This window comes from Artemia franciscana, unplaced genomic scaffold (assembly GCF_032884065.1).
Source record: "Artemia franciscana unplaced genomic scaffold, ASM3288406v1 PGA_scaffold_32, whole genome shotgun sequence".
In the NCBI taxonomy this organism is placed as follows: domain Eukaryota; kingdom Metazoa; phylum Arthropoda; class Branchiopoda; order Anostraca; family Artemiidae; genus Artemia; species Artemia franciscana.
Window position 1 is genome coordinate 2,677,545 of NW_027062665.1, and position 20,152 is coordinate 2,697,696.

A 20,152-nucleotide genomic window follows, 5' to 3' on the forward strand; every position below is an offset into this window, starting at 1 on the left:
CTCTCACAGTATAGAGAAAAAAAAAACAAATAGTTTATATTCTGAAAGACGTCTCTTTCAACAAATGTATTGGCAGGATGACATAAACCCCGGTTTGCATATCAATTTCAGCCTTATACTCGGTAGCTATTCACTGATCTTGTATAACCAGGATGTGTTATAGCCTAAAATCTACTTTTGGGTTCCATAGAACCCATTTACTTCCATTTTTGGATTCAACCGATAATATCACAGCTGTAGAAAATATTATTTTGTCATTTGTTGATGTACCATTAGCAATAGAATATTTGTAACTGAAATGTAATGTCATTTTTTTGCACGAATTCAGACAGCCTTTAACAGCCTTTTGTGCTATTTCTGAAACTAAAGTTAGGATTATATAACATGTCTAATTTTTCTTAATGCAAAGCAGTTTTTAGCTGCAAAGAATCTATTGTTCCGTGCAAAAAGGGTATTAAACTTTAATCGTTTTGGAAACTTTATTTTTATTACACTATTTACCGTTTAAGATACTAACGCGATTTAGTAAACTTCTAATGGGTATTATAGCTTACCGATAAAGAGCAAGCTACATCAGTGTTAAATAATGGGACTTGTTCTCGGGCAATTTGCTTCCAGGAGGCATCGTTGCCAATAACTGCCAGACATGGTAAATTTTGACGATTCATAGCTTCTACCTCAGCTAAACTATATCCGGACGATCCATCACCCCAGATTATCCATACCTCGGAATCTGGTCTTGCCAGTTTTGCACCAAGAGCAAAGCCACCGCCAACTCCAAGCGTTCCAAAAGCACCTGGATCAAGCCACGACAAAGGTCCTCTTGGTCTACAAATAAATTAAGACAGTAAACCAGAGATTAGCTTTCTATAGTATCACATTGTAATCTATGCTTTAATTTCAATGGCTTTACTATTATGAAAGCCGATCATTTTATTTGTGAGTTGTATTTCAGAACAGGAATCTATTTTTCTATTTGAAAACAGCCACCTTCTTAAACATGGTTTGATTGTCCGTTTGAAATTACAAACCCAGTTACAGGATCGACAGGTTGCTTTCTCATCCGCTCTGGCTATATTTTTTTTTTGAAATTTTAAAATTATCCGTACAACACTTTTACTACCATGTCAGAAATGAAACTATACAGACCTTTCTTCAAATCGAATCTCAGTGAGATGAACGTTGGCAAAAAAAGTAGAAAAGGGTTACCTTGGTAAATAATAGATGGTAAAAAAGTTGAAAATGGTTACTTTGGTAATTATAATTTATTTTGATCATTAAATGCTCTAGATTAAGAGAAAAGTAAAAGTTAACTGTATAAAAGCTATTTCACTTCAAGATATAACTTTTCCAAACTTCAAACTTAGTGAAACTATGCGAGATTCAATGAGAAGCTATTAAAAGTTTAACTCAATTTATCCCAGTCCTTATAGTGATGACAGAATTTGGTTTCCAATAGTTGCACAACACATGCAACCAAGACACACGTAGCTATCCGAAAACACATAAACCCACCCCAAGACTCCTTACCCTTTACAGACGGATCCTCCAGAAACTTTAAAGTATCCGCTGCATAAATAGTCATTTTCAACACATAGGAAACAAACGAGCTGCTGGTCTCCAGATCGAAAATGCCAGGAATACATCCCAAATTAATCTTCATAAATAGAGCCAAATAATGATTCGACAAGCTATGTCTCCTCGGAATCGACTTCTCTACAGATCTCTCTTGGAAGACCCAACTCGATCGGGTAGAGCTTCCCGTGCAAGAAAGCTGAGGAACACTCTTCGCTGCAAAAACCTTTTACCGCCCAGCTCAATCATCACACATTACAAGTCGTGTCAGGTCTATCGCCGTGTATGGATGGCCGCTTTATCCTGGTGTTCAAAATATCGTTTACATCACTGGAAAAAAAAATCCAGAGTAGGGACAAAGAACAGGTCAGCCGTTTCCTACGACTATCCCCAGACTGTTAACGAACAGATTGATATCGCATCGATGAGACTGCTTTCTGCAAGTGCATAAATTCGCCTCCTTCTCTAGAACTTTTTCGTATCGTTTTCCCCATTGTCCAACCATCAAGACAGACAATACGCAGCTTGGTTCAAGTGTTTTAAAATTGACACGAACAGGGTACTTGAAAAACAACTTTATTCGAGATTGCACTACAATTTAGTATGATCTTCCTCGGGACATAACCCATGAAGTTTTTTCTGTCATTTTGACAAAGAACTAATCTTGAAAGAAGGTTTAAGAGTCATCTAAAACCTTGTGATGGAACAATGTGAAAGCATAGCAATAAATCAGATATTTAAATGTACTTCAAGCCGCAAATTTAGAAAAGAAAAATATTGTACCTGCAAAACTGTGAAAGTCTATTAATATTGTTATTCCAAACGTTTACCCTTGGTGCAAGGATATGACAGCTTTAACAGGAACAAAAAGCTTTTAGTCAATTTCAAGGCTTCCTCTCACCTCAATCTCAAAACTAAACGTTTTATTTTGAAGCCAATCACAACCCCAATATGAAACAAGCAGCCCTTTTTCTATTATAACACCTAAATGAGAGCATTATTATTATTTAAGGTTTATGGAGTAAGGGCTGGGGGGAGAGGGATCATGCCATCTTTGGAAGGATATTTATTGAACCTGTAAACTATTTTGAAAAGAATCCTATGCCAAAATTTCAATTGGATTGGCAAACGCAAAAAGAATACGCAAGGAATTTAATTGCTTTCTGATCAAATTCAATTCTAGAAAAAGGCACTAGAATTCCAACTCAAATGAGCCCTTACCGAAATTTTTACGAAACTCTTTCTATACAAAGTGGCCGGAGAATTTCACCTGAACAAATAATAATACACTGCAGGCACATGGCTCACTGCTTCTCAAACAGTTCGTGACAACGGACTATGAGTAAAACGACACACATATCTATAGCAACCGGAGCTCATAAAAATAAATTTTGATACAAATAAATATTTCAAAAGAAAATGACTTTTAAGGTGATTCTAAATATATAATATTTCGCTCAGGACTTTGGCTGAGAAAATTTGCTCAATTTAAGAAACAAATGGTACCACATTCTGGCTGAGAAAATTTGCTCAATTTAAGAAACAAATGGTACCACATTCTTTGACGAGATCTTGAAAAAAATTGAAGCGTGATATTCATCATATATCAGAACGTTAATGCAGATGTTTCCGGTGCAATTCCTACGTGCAAACACATAAAATTCAATATTTTCCTAGAAATTTTGGTAGTGAAAAATTTTGAAATTTTGGTAGAAATTATTTTCTAACAAATTACCAAATTCAATATTTTCCTAGAAATTTTGGTAGTGAAAGCGTGTTTGTTTGCTTGTTTTACCCTTAGAGAGTGATCATGTTGGAGTAGCAATCAAAGCACCTTTTTTCAGCGATAAGTGACAGTGCCGCTACCCAGATAGGGTAGAACTACTATTAAATGGAGAATATGAGATTGCTTATCAATTTAGAATTACTGACAAAGTATATATATGTGCATAGCTTTATCACTGTATAGTCCAAGTTTCGGTAATTTTGTGTCACAAAACAGAAAAATCTTTGCCTGATTAGGGCCAAAGTTCTATTGAGCGGTAGTTCAGACACAGCCAAATGACTTATAATCATCAAAAAGCTATTCCAATGTCCTTCCGATTTCATAGGTCCCAGAAGGGGGGTATTCTTAGGAGCATTATTTTATCAATGAATTTTCCTCTACAAATAGCAGCATCTCGTCCTGAAAAATCCTTCTGGCATTTCCGTCAAAGACACAAGGATTCTAAAAAAAACTTAAAAAAGGATGGTTCAATTACAATTACAAAAGTAGATAAGGGTAACACTTTAGTTATGATGAATACCGAGGACTATGAGTCAAAATTAAGGATTTTGCTAAATGATGAAAAAATTACAAAAAGATTTCTTATAATCCGACTGACTCTTGTACAAATAAGTTTAAGAACGAATTAAAGTACTCGAAGGACGAAGGAAAAATTACATCTCAACTGTATTTCAAATGCCTGCCATGCAGTTCCTTGTCCCCTAAATTATATGGACTTCCCAAAATTCCACCTCAACTTTATTGCAAATGCCTGCCTTGTCTCCTAAATTATATGGACTTCCCAAAATCCACAAGCCAAAGCTACCATAACGGCCAATTTTTTCAAGTACAAGGTAACCGACAAGGGCTTTGAGCAAGTGGTTAGTGTCAATCTGTACAACCACTTTTGTCTACACAAATTTCTTATATTAAGAATTCTTTGAATTTTGGTTGAAAAACTAAAAGAAGAAGAAATTTTGCTGTCAAGCTTCGACATTGTATCAATGTATACAAATATCAATGTAAAAGCAGCCAAAACTCTTCTATAAAGTTACTAAGAAATTTAGACTTGATTAGGGGTAAAACAGATTTCGAAGTTTCTGTTATTATGTATTTAGTAAGGTTGTGTAATAAGTTCTCTTATTCTTTTTCAGTTCAGAAAGGAATTTTTCGAACTAGTAAATGGTTTACATATGGGGGCTCCTTTAAGTCCATTATTAGCTAATATTTTTGTGGAAAATATTGAAACAATGGCGTTAGATTCATATTTCTATAACATAACTTTTGGGGCCGGTATATGGATGACATAACTTTTGGGGCCGGTATATGGATGACATAACTTCAGTATGGAATTATGGGGAGGAGGAATTGAAAGAATTTTTAGAACATTTTAATTGTTTGGTGGGTGATTTAAAGTTTACTGTTGAATTAGAAGAGGACATTTTAATTGTTTGGTGGGTGATTTAAAGTTTACTGTTGAATTAGAAGTGGATGGGAAAATTCCTTTTCTTGATGTTCTTCTTTTAAAAATGAAATTAGTCTGGATTTTGAAATTTACAGAAAACCAGCAATAGATTTTTGTCGTTTAGCTCCGGTCTGGCTCACCAACTAAAAATTGGTTTGATCGTTTTTTTTTAACTGACCAGATCTTTAGTATTTACTCTCCAAAATTTTTTGAGGAGGAGTTACCTTTTCTAAGAAAAATACTAATATGTAACATGTATCCAGAGTGGTTAATTAATCAGACTTTTTCAAAAAGAAGAAAAAAGCTATTCGAGATTTCTAAGGAAGTCTTGGAGAAAACTCAAGAGAAGAATGCTTTTGTTCCTTACCACATATACCAGGGCTAAGTGAAAAACTTCAAAGAATTTTACAGATTAATGGTTTAAAAGTAGCTTTAAAGAGCAGTAATACTACGGGTAGATTTCTAAATTCTTGGAAGGAACTAACTTCATTGGGGCAACAAAGTGGGGTCTATCAGAACCTATGGACTTGTAGAAGCTCATATGTGGGACGTAATAACCAGAATTTGGAAATGAGATTTCTCATTTCCATAAAGATCCGCAGATCCGCATAAAGCATAAAGATCCGGTTTCATCGGCTTTAAAACAAAATTCTAAGCCAGAAGATTTAACTTCATCCCTTTCGGGGCATATTTTTGATTTATAGAGACCATGTTATTTCGTTCGATAATGTCTCCCTGATTTCTAGGGAGCGGGGTTTAAAGCGAAATTTTCACAGAACTCTTGAAATTACAAAATTTTATTCAAGAATAATGCTTTAAATAGACACACGGGTGAATTTGGTTAGAAGTATTTACAATAGTTTATTAGAATCAGATGGAGTAAATTTCAATTCACCCAATGCGATTAACCACAACTGTTAGTTCATTTCATACTGAGGAACCGGGTCCAAGAAGGTCAAAGAGACTCGATTGCGTTCTTGCTTTGTAAAGAATAAAATTGTTAAACAATATGTAGTTTGTTTTATTTTTTATACAAATTATTGCTTTAAATTGTTTTAGTTTAGTATTACTAATGATGACGGTCACTGCATATGACAGCGAAATATCTAGTTTTTTTTACATTTATCACTGTCTATTAAAAGGATTTTACCCCTAATTGAACTTTTATTTATTCTTATTCTTGCACTCATTTTGTAGTGAATGCCAAATAATTACATGTTTATTTTTTGCAAGTAATTTCGGCAGGTTGGGAAAATATTATCCAAATTTTTTTTTCTGATAGATTTTATAGTCTTTACAAATAAATGTGCCTCACACTCATTAGATAAGAGAGGTATGTCTAGTATTATTACATAAACATAAATTTTATTTAGCATATAACTTAATATATTAGCATATAACAGAACAGAACACACTGAGCATAACAAAGAGTAATGGAATACTAATTTCAGTCCACTTGCACTGAAATCATTAAACAGCTTTAAGCTTCTTACATGAAATGGTTCAACTGCTGGTCCAGGTTTGCACAGATGTAGTGTAATCTACAAGTTTTGAAAATTTGATACGATTCCATTCAGGGTTCTAACAGTGGAGTTGAATAGATACATTCTCAATTTTTCAAGAGTTGTAACCTATGGTCGTATTGCAACCCCAAGGCTCAAGTTTTGGTGAATTTTATTTTTGACGGCTTAACTTTTCTAATAGTAAGTAGATTTTCCAAATATTTTCTAACTGAAAATTCTTGCTTATTTCATAACATTTTCAGTTGAGGATGGTAACAAGCAGGGTTATTTTTTGCCGTAGAATCTTTCACACATAGCATTTAAGTCGGTTTCCTGTAGCTTTGCTTCTCCGTTACCGAATATTATTTTGGAAAATTCGATTCTAATTATGCTTCTGATAAGTAGCTAAAGAACCACAAGTGTCTGCTGATGATTTCTCGAATTCCTAGCTATTTGTTTCTTTTCAATTCCAAACAGCCGGATACTAAATCACAAACCAATTGCGAAAACCTGACTATACTTTCAACAGTTTGTAACACATGTAAAAGTGTTAAGGGATTGTCAGAATTCTTTCCTGTGTCGTTGAGAAACTTTTTCCATTTTAGCTCATTGATTATCATGTGTAGGTTGTTGTAGATCAGCATCTTGATGAAAAGAGTCCTCATATTTTAATTAATAGTATTATTACAAACTACAAGCACTCAGGAAAGGGGGTGGGGCAGGGGGGAGAAGTGAAAATTGGAGAAAACAATAGCAATTTAAAAATGTACACGGTTGTGAACAAAGCTAGTAATACAAATAGTAATCTGAGCGCACTTTCAACAGTACGTAAAGCAAGTTGAAATGTTGAGGGATTCCCAAACATCTTCCTGTATTGCTGCTGCTGTATATTTTTTTTTTGCTTTTCCAGCGTGAAAAAAAAATCTTAAACCTCTTTAAAGCTCACCTAAGAACCTAGGGAATACAATTTTTGGTATTTTCTGACAGTTCGGACAGTACATTCTGTAAGTTAAGAAATACCCTAGAGCATCTTACTAATAATTATTAAAATATTATTAATTATGAATATTAAAAATAAGAATAATAATCCCAACCGCGCCTCATGCCTTAAAAATTAGTCATATTTCTAGAACTAGACGGTGCAATGGATAACATACCGAAGAATATAAGCAGCAGACCCAACGAAATCACCTCCGTCAGCAACAATGATCGCATCATCCGGTATCTGTTTCTCAAGTTCTGATAACACTTTCAATGGATTCAAGCGCGTTTCTCCTTGTACAGCAACCATCTACAAAAACAAAAAAAAGCGTTGGTATTGGTGCTTCCATAAAACAAATTACCATGAAAAACAAAAATCTTGGTTTTTCCTAAATCATTATACACTTACTCTTACTCCTCCCTCCCACTCCAATTCATATTAAATTGCAAACTAAGCCCTGGGGGGGGGGGGCTGTGAATTGACAGTTTTTCAATCTTATGTATCTTTTTCGTCTTCTAGAAGGAAAGGGGTTGATCTTATGCCTTTTCCTGTTGGCTACTTTTGAAAGTTATTATTTGTAATAGGCTTGGATAGTACTTTATGATAAGTTGTACGCTAAAGCTCAAAATCCAAAGGTATTTTCAACCAGGCCTTATAAACCAAAATTTAATAATAAGTAATCAGATTTAAAGTTTTATCGGTCAGGCCCTGAACAGCTAAGGAATAGAAGTTAAGTCGAAGTTGAAGATATTAACAAGAACCTGACCCAGAAAATAAAATCAGATTATGAGAAAAGAAAGAACAAAACCATAGAATCAAGTCCATTTGATCTTGAAATTGTACAGCATACAGTTCAGGTAATACCTATTCATGGCAAACCAAATGAAAATGTGGAAAGACTTGGTGAGGGCCAGCAATCCACTCGCGCTCAAAGGCTTGTAGAGCAAGTACAAGTCATTCCAACAGCAGAAGAGCCTAGTCCAGTAGTCTCAAGCAAAGACGAAAAAGAATCGCATGTGCTAGATAAAGATACATTGAATACTACCGATAGATTACCATGCGGTCATGAATATCACTTAATTCATGTTGTCCATGACCAAATGATCGTCTATGTGCCTCCTGGGACTCTTAATGAGACAATTGTAAACGTCAATAAAACTCTGCAAGAAATCCAATCTAGATCTTCGAAAGAAATTAAATTTGAGAAAGATAGTGATTTGACAAAGAAGTTGTGCACCATATGGTTAATTTAGTCCCATTCGTGCCCCCTCACCGTCACACCGGTGAAATAATATCACCAACCAGTAAATAATAAAGGACTCGCAACAAGAGAGTGAGCCTGAACCTCCTCCAACACCTGTTCTAGAGCAACAAGACAGACACAAAAGATAAAACAATTTTCACAGCAATATGTTTGGCTGCTCAAGGTTATAAATATCAAGACATTCCAGGTCCTGGTTATCAATGATCATACATGGATAGCAGTTATAAAAGTGGTAGGAATAGGAATTTAGGTGGATGTAATCAAAGGAACTATGGCTTCAAGCCTCATTTTTCAATATAAAATATGTCATGAGTGATAATTTTTTGTTTTTCAGTTTGGAATGTATTTTTCTATCAAATAGATTTATTAAGTGGATCAGATTTCACTGTTTTTCCTTTTCAAAATATTGATTTAAAAAAGTACTTTCCAAAGCAGACACTTTTCAAAGAAAATTTGTTTCACATTGAAACCTATGATGAGCAGAAGCAATCTTATAATGATTAAAAATAAAAAAAAATCCTTGAAATTACTATCAATGAATAAATGAAAGCCAAACAAATAGAAATTCAAATGGATAGCCTTAATATTTTTTAATTCCTTTTATTTTCCTTTCAACCACCTTCCTTTTAATTTATATTTCCTCTTAGCTATTAGCCTTTGCCCGTTCTGTCATCAACTAGTGACGGTTCTCAACTGCAAAGATCCTAGTGTCAGTAAATACAAAAGTCCGTTTGGTTTCCCCTGCATCGTCTCTCTTTTCTTTTTAAACTGTATCCACCCTCCTTGAATTCAGGAACGAAATGAATCCTGAAATGGATTATATCGTTCATCAGATTCATCAGTATTAATGTTTTTAACGTGAATGGAGCAAGCTTTTGTTTTCTTATCTTACAATTTATTGTGTGCTCAATGACCAGTGTGCTTGTATCTTATATTAGTAATATTTTGCAACTTGTGCTCCATGCAGTCGTTTCCCTGTCAGGCTCTAGAATCTTTCAATTACTTGAGAATAAACAAACCTGAATAGGCGATTTTCTTTTTTCATTCCTAAAAAGTGAAATTACCTTTGCTATTTCTGCTTCTCTTGTCTCATCTCTCTTCCGAATTGTGTCTACCCAGGTGGGATCTACTATATTGTCCTTCAATGCAGATGCTAATTCCTTTACAAATGTTCCAACATCGGCTTGAACTGCTATCGTAGGTTTCCAAAACATATCTGAGTTCTACCATAAGAGCGGTAATTAAAATAATGTATTAACCTGAATTTGTACATACAATAATTACCACTTCATTTCCTAACGCACAACTTCCAACCCCGTAACTCTTCACGAGTCAAAAGAATAGAAATTCCCAAGTTGAATTTAAAGTACAAATTTTCGACTTTTTTTTCAAGTTATACGAGGTAAAAATTACAATATGAGAGTTCTGAAATAGAATACACCATGTGCTCAGCGTTCATTACTGGCTAAAAACTTGTCCATGTTCAAGAATTAGTAGAATTATTGATTATAGGGCTAATTTTGCAGCACGGAAGGAAAAAAGAAATATGACAAACTACAGGGCAGGGAGAGGAATGTTGCCTTTCAAAGGAAAGCGGTAGGTAAACTTCCCCCAATTTAATTACTATTAAATAAAAAAAACGTTTTAACTAAAAGTAAAGAGCGACATTAAAACTTAAAACGGACAGAAATTATTCTGTATATGAAAGGAGCTGTCCCCTCCTCAACACCCCACTTTTTACGCTGAATTTTAACTCTTTATCACAACTCTTCTTTTTAAAACAATAAAAACTTTAGCGTAAAGAGCGGGGCGTTGAGGAGGGGACAGCCCCTTTCTAATACAGTATAATTTCGGTTCGTTTTAAGTTTTAATGTCGATCCTTACTTTCAGCTATTTTTTTATTTTATTTAATTTCTGAAGGTTTTGAATTAATGCAGGTTTCAAATTTGGCTCATCGTACATGAATAATTAAAACGAAATTTGCATTTTAATTTTACTTTTGTTTAAACTAGTAATAACCTTATAATAACCCAAGTTTGATTTTTGCTCCAGTTGTTTAAGAATGACTCCTGAATCATAAAAGCTATTTAATTAGAATAATAGCCTCTTTTAAAAGTTAAAAAAGAAACCTTAGCATAAGAGCGAGCTACTGAGGTAACCCGTAATATTTTCTGTTGTTACTTCTTACTTTCAGTTGAAAAAAACTTTTTTTTTTTATTTAATTTGTGATCGTTTTTTAAATATGTCGGGAAGTCCAGCTCCCCCTCCATGGAAAAATGCCTTCTCCCACGAGAAATTTCTCCATGGAAAGATTCTCCCACGTAACTAAAATTAGCGATATCTGCGGAACTAATTTTGTAAGGCATAGTAACAAAACGGCCGGAACTATTTTTATCAAAATGAGAGTCGCAACTTCAACGATTCTCAAATGACTAAAATGAATGAAAGAAAAGATCTTTAAAAGATATAAGTACCAATTTATGTTAATTTAAGTTTTAATGTTATTCCTTTTTTTTCAATTGGAAAAAACTTGTTTTATTTTTATTAAATAACAACCCAAAGCCGAACATACAATATCTTTGGTTTATTATCAAATAGAAATCATAGTCATAAAGCTAGTTAAGATAAAATTAAATACTAGGATTGGCCGGAAAATAACACGAACATATTATTGCTTATATCGGCCATAAAAAAAAATTGAACTGTAACGTAAAGAGCGAGGTATTGACGAACCGGCAAACTTCCTTATATACGTAAAATGAGGGAATCCCCTCTCGTCAATACCTCGCTCTTTACGCTAAAGCTCGAATTTTTTTCCAATTCTTTAAGAACGACCCCTGAATCACAAAGGCCGTTTATTTAGAATAAATAGCACTTTTGAAATTACTAAAGATACTTTAGCATAAACAGCGAGGTATTGAGGAGGGGAAGAACCTCGTATACGTTTAGTTTCAATTCATTTTAAGTTTTAATGTTACTCCTTACTTTCAGTCGAAAAAACTTGTTTTTTTATTTAATTGGCGATCGTTTTTTAAATAATACCGGGAAATCCAGCTCCCCCTCCATGGAAAAATACCTTCTCCCATGAGAAATTTCTCCATTGGAAAATTTCATTTTCCAATTGAGTTTTATTTTTATTAAATAACAACCACAAGCCGAACATACAATATCTTTGGTTTATTATCAAATAGAAATCATAGTCATAAAGCTGCTTAAGATGCAACGTAAAGAGCGAGGTATTGACGAGCCGGCAAACTTCCTCATATACGTAATATGAGGGGATCCCCCCTCGTCAATACCTCGCTCTTTACGCTAAAGCTAAAATTTTGTTCCAATTCTTTAAGAACGACCCCTGAATTAATGCTACTCCTTACTTTCAGTCGAAAAAACTTGTTTTTTTTATTTAATTTATGATCGTCTTTTAAATAACGCTGGGATATCTAGCACCCCCTTCATAGAAATTATCTTCCCCCATGAAAAATTCCTCCATGGAAAGATCCTCCCACGTAACGCAATCCCCCATCAGAAAAAATCGCCCTGAAAACGTCTGTATATATACCAATAATAAATATTATATGTAAACAATGGGCAAAGTTCATAACTTGCAGTCCTTCCCCTGGGGACAGGGGGATTAAGCCGTCATCAAAGAAATAGTTATTAGATATTTCGACTAGGCTAAACAAAATGGCTATCTCAAAACTTTGATTTGGTGACTTTGGGAAAAATAAGCGTGGGAGGGGGCCTAGTTGCCCTCCAGTTTTTTGGTCACTTAAAAAGGACACTAGAACTTTGAATTTCCGTTTGATATGCCCTCTCGCGAAATTCTAGGACCACTGGATCGATACGATCACCCCTGAGAAAAAAAAAACTAAAAAAAACTAAAAAATTAAAAATAAACACGCATCCGTGATCTTTCTTTTGGAAAAAAAAATACAAAATTCCACTTTTGTGCAGGTAGGAACTTGAAACCTCTACAGTAGGGTTCTCTAATACGCTGAATCTGACGGTGTGATTTTCACTAAGATTTTCATAAGAGATTAAGATTAAGGGGTGTTTTCCCCTTTTTTCAAAAATAAGGCAAATTTTCTCAGGCTCATAAGGGTAGGACTAAACTTTAAAAAAACTTATATATTTCAAATCAGCATAAAAAACCGATTCTTTGATGTATCCGTTGGTATCAAAATTCCGTTTTTTAGAGTTTTGGTTACTATTGAAACGGGTCGGCCCTTACTTACAGTTAATTACCACGAGCTGTTTGATAAAGTTCTCCACATGTTCAGATTATTTCCACATTACCCGTTACTTGTGGTTTTAATTCCCCCCACCCCATAAAAATTCATTTCATCGTGCATGCCAGATCAATGAAGCTAAGTTTAAAGTTTACCTTATAAAGCTGTGATGCATTCCTATTAACAGCAATAATCGATGCTCTTTTAGGCAATACTCTTCCATAAGAAAGTCTAAAATCGCAGACTGATCCCAAAAGTATAACGCAATCCGCTTCTTTCAATGCTGAGCGACGTTCGTGACGACCTTGGATGGGAGAATTTCTTCCTAATGAAAGAAAATATACAAATAATTTATGGGACCACACTGGCTAATCATGAAAAAACACAAAGAAAAAAAGAACACAAAGAAAAGAAGATCGAGGGCAATAAACAGCCATAAAAAGAATTGAAAATTATGCAAATATTTCGGTCAAGACCTCCGCTTGACCGTCCTCAGTGCACAATAAACTGATAAAAATATAAGAAAAAAACAAATCTTAAAAAAAAAAAAAAAAAAAATATGATGACCCTTTCTCAGTAACGGTAAAAGGGTAACTGAGGACGGTCAAGCGGAAATCTTGAAGAAACAATAGTTGCATAATTTTCAGTTTTTTTTTCACTGGCTGTTTATTGTCCTCGTTCTTCTTTTCTTGGATTTTGTGTTTTGTTAGAAAAATATATGACAAATGTATTAAAATGTAAACGAGCAAAAGGATAAAGAAGAACTTTTTTTTGGGGGGGGGGGGGCTAAAGCCCCAGCAAAGTCTTTTAAGCTGGAGTAAGTTCATTTCTGCTTGAAAAACTTTGTGAAGTCTTGTTATTTTACTACCTTTAATAGTTTGCTTTGCCACAAAAACAGCGAAGCAAATTGAAACTTTGTTACTTAAGAAATCAACCTTCTGCTGTTTACTTTCTTTATTAATTTTTATTTTGCTTCTTTTTTGTGAATCAAAAAGCTTGAAACACTGCTGAAAAAAATAAAACCAGTTCAGAGTTTTACCTTAGTGATCCCCCCCCCCCAGAGCTATTACTGGGTGAGCCAATAAGAAGCTTAGTAGAAGCTACGGCCTATCCTCTTCATGATCAATATTATAACAATTCTGAAGCCTACATCAGGGTGTTGCTTCAATTCTAAGAGGGATAAAGAAAATAGAACCATGTTGTACGTTAGCACTATTTGCGGTTCCAACTTATTTCATGTTATTTCCCAAAATGAAGCATTATTACTTTTATTCGCCACCTAAGACAAGCCACTGCACGAATTCAGACGGAACTTAAAACAAGCCTCTGCGCCCATTAAAACGGGACATTGCATAAATTTCGCCAACTAACCGATATTCACCAACTAAGACAAGCCTCTGCATCATTTAAGACCAGAATTAACATAAATTTTGCCGACTGACCGTTATTCACCTACAAGGACAAGCTACTGCATCGATTAAAAACGGACATAAAAATAAGGCAACGAAGCATTATTCACCACTAAGACAATTCTCTGCACCAATTAAGACACGACTTAACATAAATTTTGCCAACAAAGACAAGCTTCTGCACCAATTATGATGAGCTTCATATTAGTTTTACCTAAAAACTGGTATTCAGCAAGTAAGACACGCCTGTAAGTAAAACGGGAATTAGCATAGATTTCACAAACGAACCAATATTTGGCAACTAAGTGACACCTCTCCACCAGTTAAGACGGGGCTTAACAGAAGTTTGATCAGCTAAGACAAGCATGACAGACTTAGCCAACGAGGAAAATGTATGGTTCTGGTTTTATCTACTCTATTAATAACCGATTGCTTGTACAAGGGACGTGTTTCAAAACGTGTAAGACACGGCAAAAAGAAATTTGGAATAAAAAACTTTGATAAAAAGTAAAAACAGAAACAAAAAAAAACAATGAAAGAGATATAGAAGGGGAACGTAAATTCAGGGTTGAAACCTAGACTGCTAGTTGTCTTAAATTGAAAGGGACCAATTACTTATTTAGCTTTCTTGAGTTTTGAAGAGGCTATAGCAGGAATCTTCTGCAGCCCAACGTAATATTTACTCAGCCAAGTGTCACTTGAAACGGTTTCATTACAAGGAATAACGAAAAACGGGCGAATATTGAAAAAATAAATATTGCATAACGAGCGCCTGTTCTCTTTGCTGAACTCATTTTTTTCCAGTGTTACAGCTTGCAATTTATTCCGACTCTTATCTAACCCGTTTCGTTTAATTAACTATTGTTTTATGTGATAAATCCTGTCTACAAATAGAAAGGAATCCGTCCTAAGATCAGTGAAACCTCGCCCTAGCGAAAAATCGTCAAATGCCTTGTCAAAAGTTGTTGACCTAAGGTATTGTTTTTGTGCCCCTGAAACGCTGACGACAAATTTTAATTTCTTACTTTAAGCATAAGGTTAGTACAGGACGCTTACGATTAAAATTAAATTTATGGATATCTAATCATGAGCTGAATGAGGGCATTTAATCCCTTATCAGAGTAAGACAATATTTGATGCAGCATAAGCGCATATATCTTTTATACTCCTCACAATCAATAATAGCGAAATTGTTAAACTATTGGTCGAAAAATTTAAATCCATTGGCCATGAGCCCTGTGTTGATGGCCATTGGCCTGACGAGCCCTTGTGTTAGGTGGTCGCCTTTGAATTACTTGTTTGATTTATAGTTATAAATATTGGTATGTGACGACTTATACTTACTTACGACATGATTGCCTGTCCATGGACTATTCTTTGCAGTTGAATATGCATGGCTATGCTGTTTGACCTGTGTAATTGGATGGATGAGTAGGATTAAGACCTTGCTCAAGTATTTATCTGTGTATTAATTACTAAAGTAGGAAAACAGTCTTCCTTTCTTCTTCTGTCTTTCTTTTTTATTTATATGTTTTTTATATTATTTATTATTCACTATTTACTATTTATTATATTTTATATATTATTTATTATATATTATATTATTTATTATGTTTTATAGTTCATATTTTTTATGTTCGGTTGTGTGGAGGGCGTTTCTTTCTGTGTTAGTGGTGTTGCATTGGTGATTTCTTTTATCTTATATTTATCAATGCGTCAATGCGAGGATATGAAGCTTGGCAAAGGCGTTGTACACACAGTAAAGAATAAAACGCAAAGCCTACTATAGCAGGCTTTGCAACTAATGAATTTTTCCAATGGAAATTTCTGAGGAGCGAACTTCAAACATTCTTTAGAAGAGACTTCTAAGCGCTCCTAAGTTCCTGTACAACTGGAAAGCAGCTGAATCTTTATCAGGATTATAGAAGTCATCAAAGAGTATCAAAAGAGCTCCTAAGCGCTCCTAAGTTCCTGTACAACTGGAAAGCAGCTGAATCTTTATCAGGATTATAGAAGTCATCAAAGAGTATCAAAAGAGCAAAGATACTTGTGTTTGCTCCAATCTGCAATTTAAGGCATGGGTCGACATAGGTCAGACTTTTCTATAAGGGAGGTACGGATATAAGTAAATCATCAGGCACGATGTAGGTCTTTTACAGAGGAATGTCCCAGTTTATAAGAGGGAATTTTCCCCATCTTTGAATGGGCACAGAAGGGGGCCTTTGGTAGTGTGACCCCCAGTAAGAATCTCCAATTTTACGCTTATTACTATAATTTAGTATATTTCTCGTGTGAGTCAGGCAATTCTTGTGTTTCTTTAAAGTAGAGGTGGCAATATTTTGGCCTTGATCAAGTTTACATTTAAACCAAGTTTTTCTGTAGCATATGCTAGCGTTTCTATGGCAGTATTGATGTCGGCGAGATTTTCGCATAGCAATGCAACATCTTCAGCGAAGTAAATTTACTAAAAGCCCGAGACCTTAACAACTCTGCTGGTTAAAAAAAAAATCTTCGTTCATCCGCAGAAAACTAAGAATGTGGGTGGACGAATCTGCATACGGCTTTAATGAGAAAAAAAGAAAGTTACCAAGCAATCCTCTTGCCATTCCACCAAGATATGAAGGGATTCCAAGAGATTCAACAGCTTTTCGAAGTTCAGTTGCTGATACAGGAGGAAGTAGTGCCTGGCTTCCGATCAGAAGTAATGGACGCTTGGCTCTGCTTATTACTTCTGCACTTCGCTGCACTACAACAAAATAAACAAAAGATTAACGACAGCTTTCACTAGTTCCTCCACAGTTTACAGTCTTGACTAAGGGTTAATAAGCTAACTTCTTAAGCTTACTTCAGCACTTCGCTGCACTACAATAAAATAAACAAAAGATTAACGACAGCTTTCACTAGTTCCTCCACAGTTTACAATCTTGACTAAGGGTTAATAAGCTAACTTCTTAAGCTTACTTCTGCACTTCGCTGCACTACAACAAAGTAAACAAAAGATTAACGACAGCTTTTAGTGACAGATTAGTGACAGCTTTCACTAGTTCCTCCACAGTTTACAGTCTTGACTAAGGGTTAATAAGCTGCACTACAACAAAATAAACAAAAGATTAACGACAGCTTTCACTAGTTCCTCCACAGTTTACAGTCTTGACTAAGGGTTAATAAGCTGCACTACAACAAAATAAACAAAAGATTAACGACAACTTTCACTAGTTCCTCCACAGTTTACAGTCTTGACTAATAAGCTGCACTACAATAAAATAAACAAAAGATTAACGACAGCTTTCACTAGTTCCTCCACAGTTTACAGTCTTGACTAAGGGTTAAGAAGCTGCACTATAACAAAATAAACAAAAGATTAACGACAGCTTTCACTAGTTCCCCCACAGTTTACAGTCTTGACTAATAAGCTGCACTACAATAAAATAAACAAAAGATTAACGACAGCTTTCACTAGTTCCTCCACAGTTTACAGTCTTGACTAAGGGTTAAGAAGCTAACTTATCTATAAATTAGAAATTATGAGAAAATTTAAACGATTATTCCCTTCAAAGGTTTTAAAAACCTTAAATTTTTCACTTATACATCCTTACATTAACCCTGAAGTCGCAGAGGGGATTAATACTCTGCTCGGCAATACGGGGCCAAGGGACCGATTCCCGCTGCGGTCAGGTCAGGTGACAAGGCTCTGGAGGATCTTAACCCTTTACCCTTTAACCATAATTAATTTATTTTCTGAAACAGTATTTGAATTGATTTTATTCCTACAAAAATTAAACCGAAAGTGTATCAAGGCAATACAATCCATCTTCTAAGATGCGAAAAAACAACCTTAAATTCAGAAGTCATGTATATTCAGCTGGTAAAAAAGCTTTCGAGAAGGCTTTATCCTTAAATGTTACACCAGACAAGTGCATTAAAGTAGTTAGTGCTAGTGGCATATATAATATTGCTGCAGTTAAGGTAAAAAATAAGGTTAATAGCTGGTTTCGTATTGAATCAGGAGTTAAGCAGGGCTGTGTTCTATCCTCATTTATATAGATTATGTTGATGGACTTTGTCCTAAGGTACACGTCAAAGGCAATGGGAGAACACGGAATCAAACGGGGAAGTAAAACTCTCCTAGACTTAGATTATGCTGATGATTTAATCATCCTAGATGAAAATCTTAGCACAATGAATGAATTTTTAGAGGTTTTGGGAGTTCAGAGTGCAAGAATAGGTTGGAAAATCAATGTTAAGAAGAAAAGGAACTAAGTAAAGGTGAGAAGGTTATGTTGGGTTATGAGAAGGTCGATCAAGTGGGTAGCTTTACTTGCCTAGGTAGTAGTATTAGTAAAGGCGGTGTGTGCAGTTAAGATGCTAATGTGGAATAGCAAAGGCTCAGGATGTTTTTTTCACTATATAATTTTTTTTTTTGGAAGAATACCAAAATAGTCTCCACACCAAGATTAGAATATTTAAAGCTATGACAGTTTTCAGATAGGGTTCTGAAGCGTGGACACTCCAAAATATGGAGAAGTATTTGTTCGGTATTTTCCCCAGAAATTGCCTACAATTTCTTTTGGGTTTTGTTTGGGGTACCCAAATTGGTATCCAAATTGATTTGGGTACAAGACTGACTGACCATATCTCAAACAGTAAGCTGCATGAGAAATATGAGTTAATCTCCCTTTCAAGGGCTAAAATGAACCCTTGATCAAGGTGGAGATGGCTACGGATTAAGGATGATAGACTTCCCAAGATCTTTTCTGTCGAGCAACGGTCTAGGGCCATACCAAAAGCAGGTCGCTCCCAGAGGGGGCGGGAAGATGTCAAAAGGAAAGATTTTAGGAAAATAGAAACTTCTTGGAAGACTGGCTTAAATAGATTTGGACGGAGGAGGAATGTGAGTAACTATTATGATTTTGTGACGCAGTGAGTTGTTGGTAGTAGCAGTAGTATTCTATGTTACTGATTTTTCCAAAACTTGAATACTGGCGTATTTACAGATAGATATATAGATATTTATTGCCACAAAAGCCGCATTGAGCCATGGCAAAAACCAAATAGCACAAAATAATAGCGCATGATATGACCACATGTAACAAAACAACAATAACAACAATAACAAATATACAACAATACAACAATAACAAAGACAAAGCAACAATTGAAAAACGAAAACAAACATAATAAGGCACATAATACGATCAAAGTAACATAATTATACAAAATGTCAGAGACGTGATCGATATATTCTAAATGCTTTAAAATTACATGGGCCATGACTACAAAAAAAGAAAAAAGAAAATAATTCGAGCGCATATTATTAATAAATTTCAACATTCTTTTCTTGTCCCGTCTATCGTCCACACTCTAAAAAATCTTACTTTGTGCATAGCTAAACGTAGGCCTACGTACCTCCTAACATATTAAAATCTGCTTTACAAATACTATTTTAAATTCCCTCCATCCAATCTTTCCCTTTCACGCCAATTCCAAAAATTTCTACCCCCAAATCACTCAATCCTTACAATAGGACATAAAGTGACTAAATCTTCATTTTCTCCGTACATCAGGCAAAAACACAGACTTATTAGGATATTTAGCATAGATTAAAATATGTAATATATATAAAGAAATGAATCGATTTTTAGCACTTGTTTACGTCAAGGTCTTCTTCATTCTCGTGATATACGTGGTTGTTCAAATCTTTGTTTTGCTGGACTTGAGTCTGATGGTCTTGACCTTTCAAATATTTATAATTATGAAATGTGGTTGATAATTTCACAAGCATCTTCAAAAAACTTACTTTATGGTCATCATTTAAAAATTATGTCAATGTATTTTTTTTCGTGAATTAAACAGGTTGATCTTTATATTTTTTTTTGGCTAACTGGCAGCCGCTTTTATTCACTTTTTCTGTACCTGTGTTTTGTATAACCTATATCGTTTTTTTTAATGCAGCTAGGGGTT

General features: G+C 34.8%; 1 protein-coding gene across 2 annotated transcripts in view; it reads right to left on the reverse strand.

The window, feature by feature from the left end:
• Positions 1–554: 554 nt before the first annotated feature.
• Positions 555–20,152, reverse strand: part of LOC136041633 (2-hydroxyacyl-CoA lyase 2-like) — a gene marked incomplete at its 3' end in the record, with an annotated part of 44,336 nt that continues 24,738 nt past the window's right edge. For both annotated transcript variants that reach the window (XM_065726331.1, XM_065726330.1), the window contains 5 exon segments: positions 555–828; positions 7,465–7,598; positions 9,618–9,776; positions 12,938–13,107; positions 16,779–16,937. In XM_065726331.1, the coding sequence (XP_065582403.1) occupies positions 555–828; positions 7,465–7,598; positions 9,618–9,776; positions 12,938–13,107; positions 16,779–16,937 (896 nt within the window).